Source organism: Zea mays, chromosome 3, assembly GCF_902167145.1.
Source record: "Zea mays cultivar B73 chromosome 3, Zm-B73-REFERENCE-NAM-5.0, whole genome shotgun sequence".
NCBI classification, from domain to species: Eukaryota; Viridiplantae; Streptophyta; class Magnoliopsida; order Poales; family Poaceae; genus Zea; species Zea mays.
Window position 1 is genome coordinate 7,877,866 of NC_050098.1, and position 26,367 is coordinate 7,904,232.

Sequence of the window (26,367 nt, forward strand, 5' to 3'; positions counted from 1 at the left end):
CAAAACTTTTGCTGCCTGAAAGCATGGTCTCTGGGCTGATATATTAAAGGAACATACCGCAGCCAATGCTTAGGACTCCACTACCCTGTGCTTGACCAAAATTTCAAAAAAAAAAACAAAATGGTAATCACCATAAAGGTGAATAACCAACATCATATCTCCAACATATATACTTGGGAGAACACATAGGTAATCATCATGATCATATGATGTAGACCTCTTACTGATGGGCAAATAACATTTTGCTGTCTAAAAGCTTGGTCTCTGGGTAGATAAATTCCAAGAACTTATTGCAGCCAAAGCCTAGATCTCCACCATGTGTTGAATAATCCCAAGTTGAATATATGTATCATATTTTGCAAGAATTCACCATTTAATTAAGTAGAACTTAATTAAAAGAATTCTTTGAGTTGCCAGCATGACCACAACGTCCAGCCTGGCTCCATAGCTCGCGACGCCTGTGTGGTCCGTGATCTTTTTGGGTTAGCACGTATAGGTAATCATCTCGAAAGATGTAGACCTCATAGTGATAGGCATGTCAAATGCTGCCTAAAAGCACGGTCTCTGGGCTACTAAATTCTATAAAGAATTTAGCGCAGCCAGTGCTTAGGACTCCATCACCCTATGCTTTTTCCCAAAAAAAATGCAACCTTATATTGCATGAAGATCACTAAGTTTCGACTTAATTATGTGCTATGTCTTCCATGCAAACATAAAAGAATGCAAAAACAAAAGCAAGTCGAAAAATTATGAATTATAAATATAAATAAAATATAATTCATTAACAAGTCTGTAATTTCCATAATAAAATGGACAAATATGTACAGTTACATATATCTTTAGCAATCTAAATAACGAATCTAGATGCCTAAGATAATTTTGAACTGAAATTACATATAAAACAGAGACTTATACTTAAATTTAAAATTTAAAAATGGTAAAATAGACTATTCTGGACCCTGGAAAACAGCCCAAGCGACATGCCAGGCGGACCAGGCACCGGCCCAGCCTGGCTGGCCGGCCCAGGAGGCCCAACAAGGGTCCAAAACGCCTATTATGAGGGGCGGCTAGGGTTTCAAACCCTAACCGCCCACAGCTCCTGCAGTAGCCGCCACCAGGGAGCCGCCGCCCCGTCCGAGGCCGGACTGTGCCCTGGCTGGGGCCGGTAGCCGCGACCAGGCAAGGGGCGACCGCGCCCTCGCCGGGATCCAGGCGCTCGCCATGCGCCGTGGTCCGCGACCGCCTTGGAGAGCCGCCACGGCCTCCGTCGGGCCGCCCGCAGTCTGCTCCATCCGGCGCCAGGAGCAGCAGCGCCTGGGCGTCCTCGTCATGCGTGCCGGTGTCAGCCAACCCCGCACCAGGAGGCGGCCACGCCGAACTCCGCGAGAGGCCGACCGCGCCCGACGTTGCCGGATCCGCACCGGCGGTCGGTGTGGCAGGGACGTGCCGCTTGCGCAGAGATGCAGAGCACCCGTTCAGGCGTCCACCCGTTGACGGCCGAGCGTCCGTGCCCACGCTGGCAACTGGCCGCGTCCGAGCCGGGGGACGGCCGCAGCGTGCCCGCGCCGGGGCGCTCGGCGGCCGGGGCGCTCGGCGGCCGGGGCTTGCCCGCACTGGGGCTCGACCGCGCGTAACCGAGGCTGTCCCGCGCCGTGGTCGGTTCTTGCCGGACTGCGCTTGGTCGCGAGCGGCCAAGGGCTCGCAACGGCCGTGCCGTGTCCATTGGACTGGCCGGGGTCGTGCCTCACCCGCGCCGAAGTGCACCTGGGCACATGCGGCCAAGGGCTCGCAGCGGCCGGTGCCATGTCCGGTGGGCTGGCCGCATGGCTTCGTGTGGGGAGCCTGCATGGCCCTCCCTGTGCATGAGCCGCATGGCCCTGTGTAGGCAGGCAGACGCACCGCGCATGGCCGAGGCGCGCTGCTCTGCGCATGGCCTTGTTGTGCATGGCCCGCACCGTCGGTGCGCTGGGGACAGGGCTTGTCCGCGCCGAGCCTTGCCGTCGCGGCGCCGTCCGGTGTGGTATAGTTGTGGCCACCGACGACATAAAAATTTCACGCATACAGTGAAAGCGGAGAGGAAGAGTAGGTTCCATACCATTATCCTTCTCCAACTAGGAGCGATCTGTTTTCTTCCTACCAGCAATTTCTCTCCGTTTTCTCGCGAGTCGTGCTGATAACGTGTTATAGTATACTCAGTGGTAACGAGATTGAGAGAGAGACAAATGACAGCGAGCCTTTATTATTGCAGGGAGTCCTGATTATATACATGTGAAGGGATGTATCCCAAGGGATATGTCCCTTAGGGAGAATCTGTCACACCCTTTGAATTGGTCACATATACAATATACAATATTTTGTAACACCGTCCACGGCGCCATGGGCACCTCAGAGTTGCAGTACTTCAAATAATGTGCGTGCACTTGGTGTTCGTGGACGACCGACCCAATCACCCAACCCACTGGATCCGAGCAATTCGTGCAGCGCGCGTGAAGCCGTGGAAAAGCCAGGCTGCCGGCCCCGCTCGACAACGACGTGGCCTCGACCGACACGACAGCACGCTATCGACCTGCCGCGCCATGCCTGGCCCTGGCCCGTACGCTGCCCCTCGTCGGCCGTCGGTGAGCTCCATCGCGGGCCGGAGTGCCGGTATATATTCTCCAGATTGAGCATGCATGCCCAGGCAAATAGGATAAACGAATAGTCGAATACGTATATATATTAATAATAATAATTACTGAAGCATGATTGTAGTAACAATTATTACTTTCCGTCGGATGTCCAGACATTATTTTTTCTCTCTTGCTGCTACAACCAATCAACTATCCAGGGTTCCATCATACGGTAATCATGGCAAGTACGTATCCGGGCGTCAGTCACTCACTCTCACTGTACTTGTTGAAAAAATAAAACGGAAAAACGCCGTTATTTTCCTTACTCCCTTCCAAATTTATAATTCATTTTACCTTTTTATCACAAGCTTGACCAACCCGCCTTATTCAATAAATTTGGGAAAAAATAAAAAAAAAACGTTGCGCTTTTGTTTATTATCACATATACTTTACATATGACTTTTATTTTATTTTTTTCATGATTTTTTGAATAGGACAAGTTACCTAAGTTGAGGTTGAAAAAGTCAAACGGAATATATTTTAAAATGGAGGGAGTATTTTTTACTGAAATATTAGACGATGAATGGTCTCCACGTGTGCAGTGGCGAGTCACGGTGTCAGAGGACTTGGATCGGTCGAGAGTCATCAGAGACGGTGGAAAACCCAAGATCGCCCGTAGGTGTGGGGATCGAAGAGGAGGCGAAGCGATGGCGAGACGAGTTGGAAAGATGTTGGAGATGAGCGGCCAGTGAGGACGATGACGCAAGCAGCAACATTCGATTAACCAAGCATGCGCGAACGGGAGAGCAGAAAGGGAACGCAGCGCCGTAGCATCTCCTTGATTTAGGGGAAAGAGACGACGCCGACGAGGTAGAAGATGTCGTAAGGGAAGCGGTGCGGGCGCTAGAGAAAAATTGTAGCCGCTATATTGTTGAAGGGGAAAGAGAATAGAAAGCCCTTGCTACATAGTCTAGGTCGGTCTGCGAACGAGTGTGGGAGATAGATGGGCAAGTGTGTAGCACAACTTTAGTCATGTCTCTGCTTGCGTCGAGCCGGTGAACGATCTCTCTGTCATGTCTGGCGGTGTGATCATGTCAAGAGAGTTGCTCTAGGACCAGATATTTGAGTCTGTTTGGTTCAGTTTTTTTATGAAAAGTTTTTTTTCGAGAATCTAGTTGTGGGGATAATCTGTCCGTAAAGAGAATCTAATTATTGTGGTGATTACGTGTGGAGAAAGATAAAAAGAGCCCGTAAGATTTAGGAGAAAGTGATGATTTCCTAGTATCACAACGACTCGGTCGATTATGTGTTTACGTTGATTTTGGACGGTTTTAACTTAAGTAATTCTTATAGAAGCAGACTGATAAGCTGGACATTTGGCAGCCTACAACAACTTCTGGTGACTGGAAGCTGAAAAAAGCTAAAACAAAAAGGGTCTTAGCTAGCTCTCCCCTCATTCCATTTCCCCCCATAACCTCCCACGGAAATTCCGATTTAGGGTTTGTTCATTTATCTCTTAATCCATGGGATTGAGTGTGATTGATTGAGTTTAAATTCCAATCAAATCAAATCTTACAGACTTGTTCGTTTTGATATGAATCCACGTGGATCGAATGATATTGAGTCGGTTTAAATCTACAACAACTCAAAATTCATCTCAATACCACAATCCACTTTACTCCACATGGAAACGAAGGTGCCATTTTATGATTTTTTTTCCAATTATATACAGTCCACATGGGCAAACAAGAGGCATGTTTGGTTGGAGACTTAGGACCTGCTAGGCAAATAACCTTGATCCCAGGCTATCAAAATCCTACTCCTGTGAGGTTTTTATTTTTCCACGGAAAATAAAATAATTTCTTTTAGAAAAATAAAAATCTTTTGAAAAATGAGTTTTCCAAACTAGTTGTCTGGAACAGGTAGTTTTTTCACGCCACCATCAAAAGAAGCCCAAGTCTTAACGCGATCCCCCGCGCTGTATATAAGCGGTCCGCGTGCGCGCTGCGACAAGCACATCATCGCCCCCCTTCCCCGCGGCCCCACCAAATAGAGAGGCCCAGACACCGAGGGGAAAAAGGAGAGAGAGTACACAGGTGACAGCCGCTGCACCGAGGGCACAGAGGGACAGCTAGACAGGGACTGCCAGCGGCGTAGGCGGTGTGGGGGATGGAGCGCGAGATGGCGGACGCGCCCGCCGCGGCGATCCCCGCCGCCGAGCCGCTCGCGGCGGTGGCGGAGGAAGGGGAGGGGGAGGCGGCCGCCGAGGCAGTGGGGTCCACCCTCACCATGGAGCGCGTCGCCGCCGCGAAGAAGTTCATCGAGAGCCACTACCGCTCGCAGATGAAGAACATCCAAGAGCGCAAGGAGAGGTACCCGTACCGGCCCTGCTGATCCGATCTCTCCGCACGCCCGCGGCTGGCCGCAAATCCTAGCTACTGCTCGCGCGCGGCTGCGCTAGATCTCGCGCGTGCGAGCTCGATCGAAGGGGTCTGAGCTGGGGTTGGCCGTGGGAGGGAGTCGTCCGAGCTCGCGCCGCTGGAGCTTGCCCATCCGGGCTGCCAATTTTGGGCGCCAGCTTTTGGCTGCTTTTGCTTCTGTACTTGTAGCCTGGTGGCCATGATTTCACAAGTTCTAGAGTAGCCTGTGGTGTAGTGCAACGTTATAGATTCGGGAATTGACACCTCTGTCTGCAATTTGAGGTCCGAGCTCGGCGTCACATAGTTTGGGGATGATCGATAGTTCCAGGCTTCCAGCACGGGGAGGACAGTAGAGCTGGTTGCACTGGTTGTTTCTGGATGCTTAGTGTATGCTAAATGCATTGGGCAAAATTAGTTCAAATTGCTTGCGTGTAGTAGTTTTTTTTTGCGCCAACAGCTGTTACGCTGAGCTTCTAGTGTTCCCCGCTGTTTGACCCACTGCGCAAGGGTGCTTGGAGTAATGTTGTGGAGAAGCTTGTTAGAGAACAACTGAGCGAAAAACAATCAGCAGTACTGCGGTTGCCTTTGACCTATTGGTGTTAAAGTGGCGCAAAAGTTTGTCGGACGTGCTCCTTTTGTTGTCCCACATTTGTTTGTTTGATAGTGTGTAGTCGGAGTTGTTTGTGTTGGTTTCAAATCACAATCGGACCGATAGTTTTGGTATAACTGGAATATGTTTCCTGTTGCTTGTGAACTGAGAGTGGACTATCTAGGCATTCTCATTTCTCATTGTCTTTTCCATTAATAGGCACTGGATAATGATGCATACACTTCAAAACGTACTTGTTCTATTAATCATGCTAGCAGTTATCTTATGTCAATCACTCGTTAATGTACATCACAACATTTCCAGCTTTGGCTTACCGTTCCTTTTTTACCTAGGGGACTAGGGGAACAGTTGATCCCTGCGTCCCTTTTCGTTGACAAGGAAACAGTGCATCAGATGCCAGCTGTATAAATACATTCCTGAACATTAAATGGATATGTAATGAAGTAGAATTATTTTCTACATACTACCTCTGCCTCAAAAAATTTGATGGGTTAAGACTTTTAGGACAGATTAGTTTTTTTTTCTTGAAAGCGCAGGAGAACTGCGCGATAATATATTAAAGAAGAGGGAGAGGGACAGATTAGTGCTCAACAGAAATTACCCATGTACCCCTATTTGCTGAAGGTGAGCCATGATAATTAATGAATAAGCCCTTCATTAAAGAAATGCATGGAGGCATGTGCAGACTGCAAGTGCAATCTCAAGCTGATATGGTCAAAATCTTTTGTCCATGAGCTAAAACATCAAGTTTTCTGAGACAGAGGAGTATGTATCATGGGCACACACTTTTCATACATTGATATTTTATTATACTAAGCATACCATTTGATTTATGACCTACTATCTATGCTGCTTGAGCGTGATATTGTTATTTGCTGGCGTTATCCTTTGACATTTCAATTTATTGCAATCAAATTGCCTTTTACCCTGAGATCATGAGTTTATGACCTTTATTTGAAGAAGGTGCATCCTTTATTCATATCTTATCACTTACAAAGTGTAATGCATTGCAGGCGCTTTAGATTGGAGAGACAGCTAGCTTCTTCTCAAGTTCCCAAGGAACAACAAATCAATTTAATGAAAGATCTTGAGAGGAAGGAAACTGAATACATGCGACTTAAAAGGCACAAAATTTGTGTTGATGATTTTGAGCTGCTCACTATTATTGGGAGAGGTGCTTTTGGAGAGGTCTGCAAACTGAATTTGGTCATATACTTTTCTTCATGTACCTATGTCACTATTTATGTCAGTGAATTTAGTTAGTTGCAGTGTTGCACTAATTTTCTATACCATAAATACTTAAACTCTAGGGAAAGCAAGGTATGTCGCATGTTCTCCTTGAGATGTGGCAACTCTTGCTTTTGCCTTTAATAACGTATTACTGAGATTTTGTGCTGTTCATAATGTATATGACAGGTTCGATTGTGTCGAGAGAGGACCTCAGGCAACATTTATGCAATGAAAAAACTCAAGAAGTCTGATATGGTTGTCAGGGGCCAAGTAAGATAGCTTGTGTTTCTGGCAATTTTTTTTTAATATCTGTTTTGAAGTTATAGTGGCTCCATTGGCTGGTTTATGTTTCATGTACATACCTGATTGAGAATATTAATTATGTGAAATTGTCTTTTCTATTCTGTTAGTTCCTTTTCATTTAGTACTTTTATCCTATCTCAGACAACCAAAAAACAGTGAAATGAATTAGTAGAATAGATAATATGTCGGTTAGTTTCCTGCGAAAGCGAAATCCGCACCCCAACAGTTCCTCTCATCAAAGGCATTATTTATAACAGTTTGAACTTCTTTTTGTTGATATAACTATGAAAAGATATGTGAGAGTGTTATGGTCGCTAGATCGGTGAGGGATTGAAGAGGGGTATCGATGGGCAGGAACGTCACGAGCAAGAGGAGGGTTTCTCCCTTCTAATTCTTGCGTACTTTATTTCTCATCCATTGATTACATAAATAGGCCAGCTGGCCGCCCCTATCTAGCTAGAGATCCTTGTCTCCTTAAAACTCTTCTAAAAAACTCACAACACTACTAACTGATAACCTTCCTAGATAGTCTCAAATAATCTCCTAGATAATCTCAACTAATCTTTTAATCGTATCTCTAACTATCCTTATCTAATCCTTCTTGGAGGGCACATGGCTGCTGCTGCCGCAGCCCCTCCGTTTTCGTGGGCCCCCTTAGGCCCTGACAGAGAGAACCATGAAATCAAAAGACTGGTGCTGCATGGGTCAGTTTTTCTGAGCTTGATCTTAGTCGCTATATTTTGCTATCCAAACATGTATTTTCTGAATTATCTATTTAGTCAACATGTAATTGTAGCTTGATCTTAGTCGCTATAAGCCCGACTAACTGCGATTAGTCGAACGACTTTGAAACTCTGCTGCGGTGTGCCACTTAACAAGTTTAAGGACCTAGAAATGCATTTTTAAAGTTCGTGGACCTAAGTGTCATCTCTTGACAAGTTTAGGGGGCCGCTCATGCATTTAGCACTTCTTTGATCCTACGCACAAAGCGCCTATTTGTGTTATCAAAAGAGTCATCCAAGTATCCAACTGAAAGATTGTGTCCCCATTCTATCGATTGAACAATTTGTCAAAATACTCTCGCCATTGTCTTGCCTCATCCTTCATCAAGAGATGCTTCTTTTCATTCTTAATGCACTTAACTTGGTTAAAGTACCCTAGCCATCATATATATGTCCTCTCCTTTTGTACTCAAACATTGGTAAAGATCCTTGTATCCCTACCCTTTGCCACACTTACAACTCGCTTTGCAGTCTTCTTTTCTACTTTGTACACTGTGTTGTCCATACTCCTGCCATGGTACATACATCTATATAGCATTCTTCTCCTTAGCATTCCTTTGTACTTTCACATTCTACTACCAAGTACTTTTAGGTTCACCTCCATTCTCTTTGGTTGCTCCACACACCTCTGAGGCCACCTTCCAAATGCAGGTTGCCAACCACACGTTGTTTGTGCCATCTTCTTCTTTCCATTTCCAAGTACCTTGTTTGATGACCGTTCCACTGAAGACTTCTAATGTCTCCTGTTTCAGTTTCCACCACTTTGTTCTCGCAATCTTGGTTTGTTTATCCCTATGGTGTGCACCTGAAAACGAATGCCTGCCACCACAAGCTTATGTTGAGAGAAAACACCCCTAGGTACCACCTTGCAATCCAAGCATGCTTGTTTATCCTCTCTTCTTGTGAGGACAAAGTCAATCTGACTAATGTGTTGGCCACTACTATAGGTTAGTAAATGAGATTATCTCTTCCTAAAGAAAGTGTTCGCTATCAACAAGTCAAAAGCTACCGCAAAGTCCAAGACTTCCTCTCACTCCCGATTTTTACTATCATACCCAAAACCTCTATGAACCACCTCGAAACCTACACTTGTTGCACCTACATGTCCATTGAGATCTCATATGAAAGCTTCTAGCTAGTAGGTATAGCTCTAACCATGCCATTGAAGTCTTCCGAAAAAGTCTTTTAGCACTCTCATCGTGTCCTACTTGGGTGGTCTACGTACTAATTACGTTTAAGACCAAATCACCCACGACAAGCTTTACTTCGATAATCCTATCTTCTTGCTTTCTCACATTTGCCATGTCGTTCTTGAGGCTCTTATCAGTCAAAACTTCTATCTCGTTTCTATTTGCAGTTGTCCCTGTCTAATAAAGTTTAAAGCTGGTATTCCACCTCCATCGACTTCTGACCGTTACATTTAGTCTCTTGGATGCATACGACTCCTAGTCAAAGTTTCAATTAACTCCCTCAACTTATCTATAAGCGACCCTACGTTCCAACTACCCAAACGGATCCTATTTGGTTCGACTAGCTTTCTTAACTTTCACACCCATCGGTGATGTGAAGACCCTTGCTCATTTTTCTCTACAACCGAGTGCCGATGTAGCGCACCCATCCTATCTCCTATTTCAAACTTCACTCTGTGAACAGTGAAGTCTACAATGCAAAACAGTGTTTTTTGCACGACCATATGAACGATCCGCTGGAGACAATCTAAGAAATCGACAATGTTGTGCGCCACTAAGAAAGTGGCGATTCGATCCTTATTCACTAACAACGTGCCCAAATCATGACACGACGTGTCATATTGTTCGCGATAAAATCAAAATTATTCTAATGTTTATCAAATGACAATAAAAGAATAGTTTTTGTTCATTATTTGAGAGTTGTGTTAATGGAGTTTATTATTATCTCTATCAGGTGGAACATGTTAGAGCTGAAAGAAACTTGTTGGCCGAAGTTGCTAGTCATCACTGCATTGTGAAGCTTTACTATTCTTTCCAAGACACTGAGTATCTTTACCTTATTATGGAGTACCTCCCTGGTGGTGATATCATGACCCTTCTCATGAGAGAGGATACCTTGACTGAACATGTGGCACGATTCTACGTTGCTGAGACTATTCTTGCTATCGAATCCATCCATAAACATAACTACATCCACAGGTTAGTCTTTATTTAATGGCATCTATGTATTGTGGTCCTACCATTTTGCTGATTTGAATACTTGCTTTGATACCATTGCAGAGATATTAAGCCTGATAATTTGCTTCTAGATAAGAATGGTCACATGAAGCTGTCAGATTTTGGGCTGTGTAAGCCAATTGATTGTTCAAAGCTCTCAACTTTGAATGAAGATGAACCCATGAGTGATGACAACTTGAGGGAATCAATGGATATTGATAGTTCTTTGTCTGATACAGCAAATGGTAGAAGATGGAGAAGTCAACACGAACAGCTTCAGCACTGGCAGATGAACAGGAGAAAACTGGTATACTTATGTACAGTTTACCTATTGGGGATTGCACCAGTCTTTATGATTTTTATTTTGCTTGGATAGTATCTTGTAGCGATCCTTACCTGGAACAGAATTGATACTCTTTGTGTACAATGTACAACCTCAATATTTCTTATTAGCTTTTCTTGAATTTATGTTTATGCAGGCATTCTCAACTGTTGGAACACCGGATTATATTGCTCCAGAGGTTCTTCTAAAGAAGGGATATGGAATGGAATGCGATTGGTATACTTTGTTGGAATAATGCTTGCATAATCAAGTTAATGTCGAGGTTCTTATATGTGTCTTGAGTTTTAATAACTGGTTTATTATTCTTTGTTTTATTCCCAGGTGGTCTCTGGGCGCGATCATGTATGAGATGCTAGTTGGGTATCCACCATTTTATGCTGATGATCCAATAACTACATGCAGAAAGGTTTGTTTTTCATTGCTGTTTCTTTGGCTCAGTTCTATTATTTTATCTTATTAATATTAGTTTACTGAATGTTATTTGGCTTAGGGAAGCTTATTGTCTTATCATCAAAATAAGGCTAAGTCAGCACAGAAAGCTGCTTTATCCCTCTTTTTAGCTGATATTGTAAGGTGATACTGATACCTAATGATAACAACTGCATACCTGCATCTTATAGGGCTTAGCCTACCCAACCAGTTTATGGAAGTTGTCTAATTGGTTAGGGAAATAGTGTCATTAATATAAACATTCATGACAACTTATCGAAGTTGCAAATCTTAGTCATAAGAGATGGTTTCTGCAGTTTTTCTTGGAAACATGTAATGGATGCAAGATATATTTTTTATGCATGCTACTAAACAACATTGTATCATTCTGCTAAACTGAAAATCTCTGCATAGATTCAATAGCATGAAGGTTCTTTTGATTTCGTAATCGGATATGATTCATAAAAAAATAAAGAAATCAGAGTGGTATTTTTTTTCTCTTCCATTTTAGGGATATACAACATGCTTACCATTCTTGCACATCAGTTTCATGAATGATTTTAAGCTTATCCTGCCTTTTTTTAGAGTGTTACACTGATAATATCTATTTTCCCATTTTTCTAGATTGTGCACTGGAGAAACCATTTGAAGTTTCCTGAGGATGCAAAGTTGTCAAATGAAGCAAGAGATCTCATTAGCCGATTATTATGTGATGTTGACCACAGGATCGGCAGTGCAGGGGCAGATCAAATAAAGGTAGCGCCTGTCTCAGGAAAAAAGTAATTGAACGTATAGTTCTTGTCTTGTTTACTGTGTTTCTTGCTATGTTTACTAAATGTTCTCCTTTACAATTAGGCACATCCTTGGTTCCGAGGAGTTGCATGGGATAAACTTTATGAAATGGAAGCAGCATTTAAGCCTCAAGTAAATGATGAACTGGACACACAGAATTTCATGAAATTCGAGGAAGTAAGTGAATCACTTTGCACTTTTTTTACTGCACTACAATTATTTAAATGGTACAGTTAATAGTCAATCTGAAGCTACAGTTAGGTTTACTCCTGCTTTGTATTCTTCAAACTGTAAAATTTGTCAATCAACAAACTATTGCCTTCAGAGTATGGCAAGTAATTAAATGAAATAGTTTGCTGGCACTGTTGTTTTGATTTCTTTTACTTCATTCTATCTTCAGGGAACATTTGAATATTTTCATGCATGATGCTGTGTGTAACTATGTTTTTGTTCGTATTTGCTTGAATATATGGATGCCTAAATTTATGCTTTCTGAGCTGGGCACTATGTTTTACTTTCTTGCATATTTTTGTTGTTAGCTCATGAATCTTGTTTCTCCAACTTCATTATTCTCTGTGGCAGTTGGAAAATCCTCCAGCCAAAACAGGCTCTGGACCTTCAAGGAAGGTATGTATGTACATTCAGATTCAGAAACTAGTGTTGAAAACCACTGAAGCTCTAAACTTCATCATTTTTTGCATACTAGCTTTGCTAGTGTGCAGTGTAACTGTTTTCTTGAGTTTATTTTCCATCAGATTATGATGTCCTCACACCCCTTTATTCATGTTGATTCAATCTGTCATGAGAAAATTAGCTGGGTTATGTTTATACTGGATTATCCGTATTCTTATGTATTGTAGAAGTACAAAGCAGTAGAGCACTAGAGCGCACTAGTATTACTGCTGTAAGGTATATGATTAATCTGTTGCCTGATAATGGTTATGGAAGCTGCTATTTAGAACTGTTTTTGCACCAGTTACCTCGAAGTTCAAATCACCTGCCTATCTTAGTAGAATTTATGTTCATTCTGCCTATCTTAGTAGAATTTATGTTCATTTCGTCTTTAGATATATGCATATATATTTTTCCTTTGCATTCTCAATCTTATGTATCTTTTATGGAACAAATTTACAGACGATGCTGAACTCCAAAGATCTGAGCTTTGTGGGGTATACGTACAAAAACTTCGATGCGGTGAAAGCAATAAAAATTTCAGGTTTGCCCCCTTAATCCTTAACAGCATATGACACTGTTGCCGTATTGAGAAGTTGAGTGTTGAATCCTGCAAGCAGACATTTTTCAGTAACCTTAATTGTTCAATTGAGTTACCAGCATTTACATGCTAAGTGTCAAATGGCATTTAAATGGGACATTATGTTCTAATGCTACTTCTGGAAGACTGAAACTATAAATGCATGCAGATCTGCAAAGGAATTCATCTCTAACAAGGCCTTCCATTGGTTCAATATTCGGTAACATACTTCTGCCAGTGACATGTAACCTTTATTTTGATCACATCCTGCATCTGCTCAGGGCTGTTTGTTTCAGATTATAATCTGTCCAGATTATATAATCCAGCTTAAATAATCTAGATGGAAAACAAACAGACAGATTATTAGGTCAGATTATATAACCTGGAGGCCAGATTATCATAATCTCATAATCTGCTGAAGAGGTCCTTATTTGAGATTATTTTTGACAAAAGACCCACTAACCATGGCAACTTTAGGAGAAATTACCCACAATTGCCACTCCTTACAAAAAAAGTTTCATTTATTTCATTTATTTTTCCTTACTTCCGCCACGTAACACATGACTAAAATGAATAATCAAAGTTCCAATAAGCTGGGTTGCCAAACAGCTACAACTAGATTGTTTAATCTAGATTATATAATCCAGATTATTTGATCTTATGTATAATCTTAGATTATATAATCTATAAGTTAAAATAAACAGGCCCTTATCTAATTCGATATATTATCAATCTCAGGTCCACCAGGCATGGATTCTCCCATGGAACCAAACGGGAGGGGCACACATATGCACACAGTTTCATCTGGTGATCCAATGATTCCCTAACCTGCAGTGCTGTTTGTCCTCGGCAAATTTCTGAACTAAATCAGCATGCAAACGCCTGGATGATGTGGCTCCAGCTGGATAACCTGCTCATTTTTAGCCAGGTTTCTGCTTTCTCAATCGTGGGCAAGCGGTTTGTAGAAATCCACCAGAGTTTCTAGTTGTAAAATAGTATTCCACGGACTTTAACAAAGGTCCCATGTACTAAGGGCTCATCATCAGACACCGGGACAGTTTTTTTCTGGAGAAATTGCACCTTGCGGCTGGCTGCCCAGGTTGGTAGAGCAAATTGCGGCCTTCTCTTGTGGCAGTTCCCGGTCCGCTAACATTTGATCAGGGAAGGGAAATAAGATGGTGTTGTTGCGGCAGGAATTCTCATGGGGGGGAGTTAGTGTTGTTGTTTGATATGTATCAGGAATTTTCACATTTGTAGTAGGGTTTCTGTTAGCATATTTTAGAAACATCCTTTTTGCAGAGTTGCTATTTCTCATTGATGTATGGAAAACAACATAATTTGGAGATCGAAGCTCGATCTAACTTTTATGCTGCATATCTGATCTAGATTACATCAAACATGATTCATCCAGTATTGGAGGGAGTGAGTGAGGCAGGCAGCCATGGGCTGCGCTGCAACTCTGTGCTGTGCGCCCTCCTTGAAATTGGACATCAACCTGTCCAATAACACCGCCGAGCATCAACGCCGGTTTAGAGTGATAATAATGAAAGCTCATGAAGCGACGAGAACGATAATGGAAGTACAGTTTCTGATGATGAACGTATAGAGTGAAGGAAACATCAACTGTTAACTAGATGAAACTACGGTCCTCTACAGCATATGGCCATTCAACAACACCAACCCATTAGTTTTATACATTGCAGTGATCTATATGGTCCTTGTTTCAAAAAAAAAACTTGCAAAAAAGGATGTCAAGTCTTCGTAAATGCGTTATTATTTTTCTGATGTTTCTACTTGTTAAGAGAAAATTCAACAAGTGAAGAAGTCAACAATAAGAAAACCATAGCACTAGCTCAATGCACATATTCATTTTCAGCACTACTTCAATATTGACTGTTAGTCGAAACAGATCACACGGAGAAGACGAGCAAAGTCCAGATAAGGAGGAGCTGAAAACAGATTTAATGGTGTTCATAGTACACGACTGTATACAAGGCGTGGGCATTTGACGCTGAACATGCATACAGATACAGGATAGATGAACAAAACTCACAGACACGTCAAGTAAAAAAAAAGGCATACATCTTGTGTACAACGTACAAGTACAACCTACTAACAGACACAGAGAGAGAAAGTGAGCGGTACCTGTTGCTTTGTCCGATTGGACGGTGGGGCCTTCCGTCACAGCAGAAGCAACAGCAGGCTCTGATGAGATGAGAGAAGCTTTGCGAGGGCGTAGTTCGGTTATCTTGCTGTGCCGCAGCCACAAGTTCATCAATTGGCCTGTTCATGCAACGCCCCTGAAAGACTGGAACAGGAGCAGGACAGCGCCAAGGCCATTGTAACGATACAAGGAAAAATATAGGTTTTAGATGGTGTTTGAATGCACCAGAGCTAATAGTTAGTTGGCTAAAACATCGCTAATGTGATTAATTAGCTAATAAATATCTAGCTAACTATTACTCTCTCCGCCCACAAATGTTTGTCACTATTTATGTCGGTCAAACTTTCTTAAGTTTGCCTAGAATATATTAGGAACATTTGTGTCTTCGAATAATTTTACTACCAAAATAGATTCAAAGATCTACCTAATAATACTAATTATGTACTATAAATATTAATATTTTTTTTATATAAATGTGTTCAAAGGTAAAAATAGGTTACTCTTTGAAAAGTGAGAACGACTAACATTTGTGGACGGAGGGAATAACTAATTTACAAAAAAAATACCTAATAGTTGAACTATTAGCTAGACTATTTAGATGTATTCAGTTAATTTTAGCAGCTAATTATTAGCTCTAATGTATTTAAACACCCCTAGTCTCTTTAAGTGATGCATTAGCCGTGAAGTAAGCTGCTGCTTACAAAATGTGGTAGGCCAAGGAGGTAAGGCTAACGACAGAGGATTATGTGCCAGCGGTGTCTAGGATGATCAACGTCATCCGAATCAGTTCTGAGATTCAGGTGGAGGTTTCGTTTTAACGAAAGCAATGGAGCTAGAGATGTGTGGAGGATTGGTCTTCTTCCGTATGTATGACCAACCCCTAAACAACAATACATGAGCGTTTTAGCTTTGCTGCACAAATATTAAGGGCAGACATCAACAGACCTTGCGCCCGGACAGGACCCTCAGGTGCGTGCAGTGCAGTGCAGACGTGCAGTAGTCCTCCTGGAAGCTCGCACAGTCAACGTAGGAATGGAACCTGGATCATCGTAGACACTGGGCTGCTCTGACTCTGAGAGAGGAGATACTTTTGTTGTTAAGGAAAGCCGTAGAGTATGCTTTGTCCAAATGAAACTCAGTTCGTGGCAATTGGTAGGAATATATAGAAACGACACAGACAGTCTTCTTGCTCTAATATAATGGATGTCAGCATTCCGCGTCATTGACAGATTTCAGAGATGCTTGCATTGTGTCTTCACGAACGGGGAGAGCAAACGACGTGAGTACAATTTTTTTTCCCTAGGGTCTCTGCAGGCGATAGATAGGCGTTGCCCACGTGCGTTATGCGAGTCTAGAGTCTTGACACAAGGGAGGTCACGGTCACCTGAAAGGATATATACCGTTTGATCACTGCGAGCGCATCACCCTATATAATCTAATTATTCTAAGCTAAAGAAAAAGAATGTGTGGTGTGGAGTTTATTGTACATATTAAATTATTATCATCTATCTTATTTTACGCCTTTCGTTGTTTATTATATTTATAAATAACACCTTTTATCACTATAATCTACCATTTCTACCATTTCAGATGATGTTTTTTTTTGCAAAATATATAGAACAAACAGAGGTGAAATCTGAGATGAATAGTGATGATTTAATATGTATATCATGTACACCAAACTTATTTATGCACCAAATATGTTCTAATTAAGAAACATAAATATATCTGACCACCAGCGAAGCGAAAGCGAGCAGATATTACGACATGCACGTATTTCCATAAATAATTCTTAGAATGTTCTATTCTAACCTTAAGTACTAGTTTGATGACAAGAAAAATTGAATGGATCTATGGACGGATCGATGGGCGATGTCGATGGAGAGCCCAGAGAGCCGGGCATGTATCTTCTCCATCGCCGAGTTAATAACACAACATGAGTCTCGACCGATCGACCCGCAAGCCGTTGTGCACACGCGCGCGCGCGTGCCGACCGATCCAGCCCAACTAGACACCGGCAGCGGGCACCATGCACACGCGCAGCGTGAACGCGACGACCACGGACGCCACGGCCACCACCATCCCCCACTTCTGCGCGCTGCTGGCCACCGCCGCCGCTTTCTCGCCGCCGGGCCTCGCCACGATGGAGAACATGGACAGGCCGAGGCTGGAGAAGAAGCCGAGGACGATGAACGCCATGTCGGCGCCGTACAGCAGGGCCGGCGGGGGCAGCGCGGCGCCCGGCTGCCGCTGCTGGCTGGGGAGGTTGACGAACAGCACGAGCGAGGCGGACGCGGCGAAGAGGCAGACGGTCTGCACGGCCTTGCCCACGCGCTTGGACTCCGCGTCCTGCTGCTGGTCGCTGCCCGGATCCTCCTCGTGGCCCGCCGCCTCGATGTCGATCGAGTGGCCGGCCGCGGTCGGCGTCGTGCCCGGCGGTGCGGCAGCAGGCGCCGCAGCCGCTTCTGGTGCTGTCGTCGGCGGAGGAGGAGGAGGAGCAGAGGCCGCCTCCGTCTGCGTGGACGACCGCCCGCCGAGCTCCGCGTCGTCGTGCTCGCGCAGCAGGCTGGTCCGGTCGTTGAAGGAGCCGGTGAAGCTGAGCACGCGGGTGATGAGGCCGCCGTAGCTGTTGGTGGTGGAAGCGAGGGAGGACGTGAGCTTGTTGAAGAAATCCATGAGTTGCAGTGCAGCTTGCGACACACAAGTCCACTTCACTTCACTGTACCAACAGCTCTACCGCTACCACTCATCAGTTGCCTTGCCACTCATCTATTTATGGAGACCCCGATGCCAGATCACATGCATGCACGGATGGACATGGACATGGAGAGACCGGTTTACCTTCATTTCGTGGTGGTTGGTTTTCTAGATGACTAGAATATATAATATGATGGATGCCGATTTGTTTTAGCCACCATCGTTCATGATTTCTAGCCTGATAGAGAAACTACGAAGGTGGGGCCACCAGCACACGCATTGGACGTCGTTCATCTCCACACAATAGTTCTTTCTGGCAGCGAGCAGCGCTCGGATTGTCCCGTCTCGCTCTCGCGATGCTGCCCTTGGTCAGCTGCCGTGCCGGTGACCGCTGGGCGGCGGCGACTTCACGGGAGGTGGGCGGCGGCACGAGCAGCAGCGAACTCCTTCCTGTTCGCGAATTTCCTTCGCCTTTTAAATTCTACACCAATTCATCCTAATCTGCACTCGTTTGCTAATCTGCACTCGTTTAAAGCACGAACTTTCGTGCGGCACGTGCGAAACGTATAAATCTTAGCTTTAGAGCACAAGTTCCGTGTGTCGTGCACACGTAAATCTATTTTTCTCTCCTACGTCTCGTCTAACCACGAGTGCTTCCTCATCCTCTTTGTCGTCGTATAATAACTCTCAACTTCGTACAATAACTCAGATTCTTTCACACAACCATAGAAGATACCGACCTCCTCCATCTAGAAGCGGCTCGAACTACCGTGACTCTCCAGCGAGGTAAGAACAGCTGAGAGAGAGCAGGAGGTGGAGAAGGCGCCAGCGCCGGTGATGTCTACGTGGCATTCGAGAGAGGGGAGGAGGTGCTCTGAATCCCAAGTTTACTTTTGTATTGATTGTTGGCAAATAATTTGTGAGATGTTAAGGTCGATAATTGTTGAGCTCTATTTTGAGCGGGCGGACGGTCCGACCCTGAGGCCGGACGGTCCGCGGTCCGGATAGTCCGCGCCTGTGAGCCGGACGGTCCGCACGCGCAGAGCAGTTTAGGGTTCCGAGTTTTGTGCTATGTTTGTTGGCTAGATCCGCGGAATTGGCTCGGAATCCAGTCGTGTAAAGGGTCCAGCCCCCCTCCTCTATAAAAAGAGAGGTCTACGGCCGATTTGTAATTATCAATCGAATCAATACAACTTCTATTTCGCATTTTATCTTAGGAGTAGTTCTAGTCTAGTTTAGGTTTAGTCTTCCAATCCCCAAATTCTCCGCCTCTCCTCGACTCTACGTCGATTAGAGGAGTCTAGGTCGGCCTGCCCGAGCCTAGACAACTCCTAGGATCTCTCCTCCCCGACGGGGTCCCTCCCGGGAGCGAGATCCAGGCGTCGCCGGCGATCTTCCGCCGCCCCTGCGCACGCGCGGACCGTCCGGCCCTAGGGCGCGGACCGTCCGGCCGTCAGGCAGGGAACCCGAGCTCCTGCACCAGGTCGCGGACCGTCCAGCCCTGTGCCGCGGGCCGTCCGCGCCTGACCAGAGAGCACCGCCGCCTCGCGCCAGGTCGCGGACCGTCCGGCCCTGGGCCGCGGACCATCCGCGCCTGACCAGAGAGCACCGCCGCTGGTTCTCTTGAGTAATTGACGCCTCCAAAAAGGTGTCAACATACTTTTTGGCGACTCCGCTGGGGACAACAAATATAGACGCATCAAATCGGCCCTCAATGGCCGGTTCAAGGGATAACTCTGATATTTTCCCAAGCAACATCATAGAGCCGACTTGGGACACATTGCCGGCTGACGAGCAGCTCCAGTTCGAGGAGCACAAGGAGCGGATGATCCAGGAGGCGAAAGCAAAGTTCTTGGCCAACTTCAAAGTGGATAGGAACAACAAGGTCGTCCGGCATCGGGCGACGGATCCGGCTTCGCTCCAACCCACGCCAGATATCCCCAATGTAAGTAATACCAACGATCTGCAATCTCTTAGAAATTATGTAGAAGATCAGCGTGAACAAATGCAGAACATCATAGGGGGTATGCAAAGCGACCTTAAGAGACTAGTACATGCATTTGATAAATCTAGTATCGCCAATTTTCCTTCGCACGAGGTGGAATTAGGAGGTAACGCGCGTAACACATCGGCTACAGGTTGTCACGACCAGTCACAACCCCTTTATGGGATGCCGATGGACACGTACCCTGAGCAACCGCAAATCGGCAGCAAATCAGCCGATCTGCACATGCCCGGACCGTCCGCACGTGAGCGCGGACCGTCCGGACCAACAACAGTCGGGCCTATTTTTAATGAGTTACCTAGACATGCACCCGAACCACCACACACAACACAGAATCTAAACTACCCAGTCGGACCGTCCGCGTACAACGACGGACGGTCCACACATAATCACGGACGGTCCGGGCCAATGTCCGGATAGTCCGCACATGACCTTTTTGAGGAGGATTGTTACCTGAATCCTCACCCGTCCCAGCAGCACTTCCCATCGCACTATACAATGCATCAACCCATTAATTCGAGATCTAGAGCCCAGGAAAACTTTCCGGCCCCACCGAGAAGGCCGGAAAGGAACGATCAAACATATGAACCATATAGGGCAAGTGGCAATGCACCACGTAGTTCAAACCAATGGGGGGAAAGACAATATGCTAATATCCAGCCAACCCCACCTATGTTTGATCAGAGAGCCGGTGGTCTCGCACCGGCTGCCATTGATATAGTAAGGGAAGAAATAGCTGGGGCGTTCCGAGATAAGCTCGGAGTAAGCATGGTCCCTGGGGGGCAATCATATCGGAAACCTTATGACAACCAATTTGATCACCACCCATACCCACAGGGAACCAGGATACCCGAATTCGCAAAATTTTCGGGTGATCAAGGAAAGAACACACGTGAACACATAGTCCAATTTTTAGCACAATTAGGAGAGTTGGCCGACACAGAGGCATTTCGCGTACGTTTATTTTCATTATCGCTAACAGGAACCGCGTTTGCATGGTATGCCACTTTACCTCCTAATTCCATTTCATCATGGGGAGATCTAGAACAAAAATTTCATGATCATTTTTTCTCCGGTGACTATGAGTTGGATTTGGTAGATTTAGTGTCGTTGCGACAGACAAAAGATGAATCGGTTAATGATTACATCCGGAGATTCCGAGATACAAGAAACCGATGCTTTCAAATTCATTTAGCAGAGAAACAACTAGTAGGATTAGCCTTTAATGGTCTGTGATATTATTTAAAAGAAAGATTAGAAGGCATCCAATTTTTTACACTAGCACAGTTACACCAGAGAGCTTTGGCTTGCGAAAGCCGGAGCAAAGAAACTGCTAAAACAATGCGTCACAACGTACACATAGTAGAATGCGACCAAAGTAGCTTAGATGACGAATCAGCAGATGTGTACGCTGCTGAAATGGTTTGGCCAAAGCAGGCCAAATCTTCAGCTTGTGCTTCCTTACAACCGGTTCAAAAGAAACGGCAAGAGGAGGTAAAGTTCACATTTAACGTTGGTAAATGTGATAAAATATTTGATGAATTACTTAAAAATGGCAATATTAAAATAAATGACACTGTTCCATCCGCCGACGAGCTCAAACGTCGTGCGTACTGCAAGTGGCATAACTCATTTTCTCATGCCACTAATGATTGTAATGTATTTCGGCGACAGATTAAATCGGCCATTAACGAAGGACGATTGAAATTTCAGGAAATGCAGGTGGATACAGAGCCCTTTCCGATGAACATGATTGACTTCGAGGGCAAGAAAGTCCTGGTTCAGCCAAATACAGCCGATAAAGGCAAAGGCAAGGAAACAATCATCGGCAATGTTAAAAAGGTCGATGGGGATTGTAAAGTTTCTTGCAGGAAAGTGGTGGCCGAGAAGACTCCCGATGGAGGGGAGACCCTGAAGGTGACCATCACAGCCTCTAGCACTGGGGGGCAAGCGCAGACAGGGAGATAGTTGCGGGAACCCGTGCTGCGCATCACGGACAGTCCGCCGTCCCGACGCGGACGGTCCGACGCTTCTCCGGACGGTCCGGAGGACTCTGGCGGACGGTCCGGCCATGCTCAGGACTCGCAGCGACCACGTACCTTCAAACCACGATGACCAGATATAGGTACGTGGAAAACAAATACATTTAAAGCAGCTGGTCGGCTGATCAAGCCTGGCCCGACTTTCGATCAATTGTTGTCTAAATATGTGAAAAAGAAGGCCGGCCCCAGTGACCGGCCACCGAAGCGACCCCGCTCACCCATTCATGAGCAACGTCAGGTCAGGCCGATTGGACCACCTCACCAATCGGAAGAAATGAAAGGTCCTATTGTACAATTGAGACCTAACATGCCGACATGGACCCCTCCACCTCCTTATCCATCTATGCCATATCCATACACATACTTACCTCCACCATATGTCCCAAATCAAATGTGGGGCATGCCACCATATCCATTTGGGATGCCACAGTACCCCGCCTGGGGGGCACCCCAAACATCCGTTTTTGATAGGTTGGCACCACCAGTGCAAGACCGATTGAGCGCTGCTGAATCCGGTCACCAGGCACAGGCCCAACAAGATTGCCGGACTACTCGGCCTCCTAGGCCGACCAATCCGGTAGGGGGGGCATATGCCTGTAGCAACTCAAAAAACTCAAAAAACAACAAAAAAGAAAATCATCAAAATAGGCAATGCAGATGTTGTCATACAGGAAGATAATAAAGGGCCGATAATTTTTGGCAAATCGGCCAACACAACCAAAAAGGATACGGTTACCAACAAAACAGCCGATCCAAAATACTCCATGCCTCGATGGTGCCCAGCGGGATTGACACGGTCCCAAAAGAGAAAATTATAGTGCCTGAGAGCAAAGGAGAGCCAGGAGAAGAAGGCGGAAAAGATATTTAATGACACACATCCACTATACCCGCCACCACAGAAGAAATGGAGACCAAAGGTCGTTGAGGAAAAACAAACGGCCACAAAAATAGAAAATGAAACAACACTTGTACAGCACCCTGCAGGTATGGCAGGTAGCCTGGCCAGCAAGACTGGGCAATCTGCACCAGGCGCGGACCGTCCGCCCCCGGAGTTTGGACCGTCCGCACCACACCAGGAAGCCTCCAACGACACGCCAACATCAATGGAGGAAGATGACCTGCTGGGAGAAGACTTGGTCGACTACGAGGCTTCTCCAGAACGCCCAGGTATGGATGTAAATGTTATTACATTTTCTGCCGATTGTACTATTATCGGCGACGATGAACCTGTTGTTGCCAGTTTGAGTTTGGTCCTAAAGAAGCCGCCTTTACTAAACCAAAGAAATCGGTAAATCATTTAAAACCGCTCTTCGTGCGCGGTCACATTGATGGAATACCGATTGCTAAGATGTTGGTAGATGGAGGGGCGGCTGTAAATCTAATGCCTTATTCATTATACAGAAAATTAGGAAAGCAAGATGACGAACTTGTCAAAACCAACATGACCCTCAGCGGTGTTGGGGATAGTTCGATCAAAGCCAGGGGAGTCACGTCCGTTGAATTAACCATCAGGACTAAGACCCTTGCTGCTGCATTCTTCGTCGCTGATGTAGAATGAAATTACAGTCTAATCCTAGGCAGAGATTGGATTCACGCCAATCAATGTATACCTTCTACATTACATCAAATGCTAATACAATGGGTAGGCGATGACATAGAACAAGTACATGCTGATGTATCGGCCTGCATCGCTGTGGCCGATGCCCCTGTACTCTGGACTTATGAGACTGCTACATGTCTCACAGGAGTAGATTTTTCTGATTACCAGTTTATAAGTATAGATAAGAAAGGTTTCATTCCTGTAATGCTAGAGCCGATGGAGAATCAGCTAAATCCTAAATAAAGTTTAAATGATGAATATACACAAAGTTCATGAGTCGTTGATCACGGACAATTCGGCTCTCAAAGCCGGATGGTCTAGTCTTTCACAAAACAGTTCGGACTTTAAGACCGAACATCTACCATAGCAAAAAGACAGTATTAAGGATGATCCGGTCCCCGAGACCGGAAAGTCCGCCATCACACAAAGATCATCTGATTCCTCTGTGGGGGACATGATAGAGGAATTCAGAGATCTTGATAAACTAGGACAGGGGTTTACATCGGCCGATCCTTTGGAGGAGATTGACATAGGAGATGGTAAAACTCCAAGGCCAACTTTTGTAAACAAGACCCTGGAGACCGATTCTAGAAATGAGATGATCGGTCTATTGAAGGAATATTCAGATTGTTTTGCTTGGAATTACACTGAAATGCCTGGACTAAGCCGAGAGATTGTCGAACATCGGCTACCTATTAAGTCTGGTTTCAGACCTTTCAAGCAAAAAGCTAGAACATTTCGTCCAGATCTTCTCCCACGAATCAAGGACGAAATCCACCGGCTGCTAGAAGCTAATTTTATTAGACCTTGCAGATACGCAGAGTGGGTCTCCAATATTGTGTCGGTGGAGAAGAAGGAGTCAGGTAAGCTTAGAGTATGCATTGATTTTCATAATTTAAATAGAGCAACTCCTAAAGATGAATATCCCATGCCCATAGCCGACACATTAATCAATAATGCATCAGGAAATAGAATTATTAGCTTCCTTGATGGTAATGCCGGATATAATCATATTTTCATGGCCGAAGAAGATGCGTCTAAAACGGCCTTTATATGTCCAGGCTTCATTGGTTTATTTGAATGGGTTGTCATGACATTCGGTCTTAAAAATGCTGGTGCTACTTATCAGAGGGCTATGAATCTGATCTTCCATGAGTTGTTAGGAAACACTGTGGAAGTCTACATTGATGATATTGTAGTCAAATCGGCTGAGTTTAGTTCTCATATAGCTGATTTGCGCAAAGCCTTTGATAAAATGTGTCGGCATGGTTTGAAAATGAACCCACGTAAATGTGCTTTTGGAGTGTCGGCTGGTAAGTTTTTAGGATTTGTCATCCATGAACATGGTATAGAAATAGACCCTGACCGAATCAAGTCTATTCGGAATGTGGGGCCTCCGACTTGTAAGGTCGAAGTGCAGAGGTTTCTCGGCAAGATGAATTATTTACGAAGGTTTATTTCTAACCTAGCCTGGAAGATTGATGCCTTCACCCCTATCCTTCGGCTTAAGAATGATGCTGAGTTCACTTGGGGGGCAGAGCAACAGGAAGCATTTGATCTCATTAAAAAATACTTGTCTTCGGCTCCCGTGTTAAAAGCACCACAAGTAGGAGCACCATTCAGATTATACATTGCAGCTGAAGATAAGGTTATTGGGGCTGTTCTGACACAAGAGGCTAAAGGAAAGGAGCATGTGGTGACATATCTAAGTCGGAGGTTGGTGGATGCTGAAACAAGGTACACTTTTATTGAAAGGTTATGCTTATGCTTGTTTTATGCATGCACAAAGTGTAGATGTTATTTACTGTCTAGTCATTGCACTGTTTCTGGTCAAGCTGATGTAATCAAATACATGTTGCATAACCCAATTATGAGTGGTAGAATTGGTAAGTGGGCTTATGCACTTATAGAATATGACTTGGCCTATGAACCATTGAAATCTATGAAAGGCCAGGTCGTAGCAGATTTCATTGTAGAACATCGGGTTGATGATATTCATGAACTAGACATGTCATACCTCACTATTACTCCTTGGACTTTATACTTTGATGGATCGGTTTGCAATGAAGGGCAAGGAATTGGCATTGTGCTTGTTTCACCAAGTAATGTCTCCTTTGACTTCTCTAGCCGATTGAAAACTTATTGCACTAATAATCAAGCTGAATATGAGGCCCTCCTATTCGGCTTAGAACTTTTAAATGGTATGGGAGTAAAACATGTGAAGGTATTTGGTGATTCTCAGCTGGTTGTCCAACAAGTGTTAGAAGAATATCAATGTTTTGATGGTACTCTAAATAGTTACCTTGAGAAATGTTGGAGCATAATCCATTCTTTTGACGAATTCAGTATTGAAAGGGAAATGTGCCCTTGGGCCATTTCTAAGTATTTTGGTGATTGAGTGTCAACACAAGTGCTTAAATGCCCATGAATGGACAAAGTGCAAATCAAGAGCAAAGGTATGTTTCTAAGTCTTAGTACATTGGTTTTGTGTACTAATATACTTGTCTAAGTATCAGAAACAGAAAGAAGAAGAAAAGAGAAGAGTTGGCTGTGTACAGCCAAGAGGCTGTTTCGGTCTGGGGCACCGGACTGTCCGGTGGTGCACCGGACAGTGTCCGGTGCGCCAGGCAGCCTCGGGCGAACTGGCTGCTCTCGGGAATTTACCGACGACGTACGGCTATAATTCACTGGACTGTCCGGTGTGCACCGGACTGTCCGGTGAGCCAACGGTCGGCCGGGCCAACGGTCGGCCGCGGAATCTGCGCGCGACACGTGGCCGGGCCAACGGTCGGGAAGGGGCACCGGACTGTCCGGTGTGCACCGGACATGTCCGGTGCGCCAACGGCTCCCGCATCTGCAACGGTCGGCTTCGCCATTTAAGGAAGGAAATCGGGCACCGGACA

At 45.0% G+C, this 26,367-nt stretch overlaps 2 protein-coding genes across 2 annotated transcripts; one reads left to right on the plus strand and one right to left on the minus strand.

Annotated features, from left to right (window-relative positions):
• Positions 1–1,095: 1,095 nt before the first annotated feature.
• Positions 1,096–2,361, minus strand: LOC100501331 (uncharacterized). The gene has a single exon (NM_001196082.1). It carries the CDS (start codon positions 2,091–2,093, stop codon positions 1,476–1,478), a length of 618 nt encoding a protein of 205 aa, NP_001183011.1. The 5' UTR covers positions 2,094–2,361; the 3' UTR covers positions 1,096–1,475.
• A 2,223-nt stretch (positions 2,362–4,584) lies between these two features.
• Positions 4,585–14,322, plus strand: LOC100193886 (AGC (cAMP-dependent cGMP-dependent and protein kinase C) kinase family protein). The gene is made up of 13 exons (NM_001349872.1): positions 4,585–4,981; positions 6,653–6,827; positions 7,056–7,139; positions 9,878–10,122; positions 10,204–10,447; positions 10,620–10,699; positions 10,805–10,889; positions 11,537–11,668; positions 11,768–11,881; positions 12,287–12,331; positions 12,839–12,920; positions 13,126–13,176; positions 13,695–14,322. Exons 1-13 carry the CDS (start codon positions 4,779–4,781, stop codon positions 13,781–13,783), a joined length of 1,629 nt encoding a protein of 542 aa, NP_001336801.1. The 5' UTR covers positions 4,585–4,778; the 3' UTR covers positions 13,784–14,322.
• The last annotated feature ends 12,045 nt before the right edge of the window (positions 14,323–26,367 follow it).

Excerpts from the sequence above, each read along its gene's own strand:
- LOC100501331 (NM_001196082.1), bottom strand. The coding sequence starts at position 2,093 with ATGGAACCTACTCTTCCTCTCCGCTTTCACTGTATGCGTGAAATTTTT.
- LOC100193886 (NM_001349872.1), top strand. The coding sequence starts at position 4,779 with ATGGAGCGCGAGATGGCGGACGCGCCCGCCGCGGCGATCCCCGCCGCC. Across the intron at positions 10,700-10,804 it reads TATGGAATGGAATGCGATTG|GTGGTCTCTGGGCGCGATCA; the intron begins GTATACTTTGTT and ends TTTTATTCCCAG. Across the intron at positions 12,921-13,125 it reads GAAAGCAATAAAAATTTCAG|ATCTGCAAAGGAATTCATCT; the intron begins GTTTGCCCCCTT and ends AAATGCATGCAG.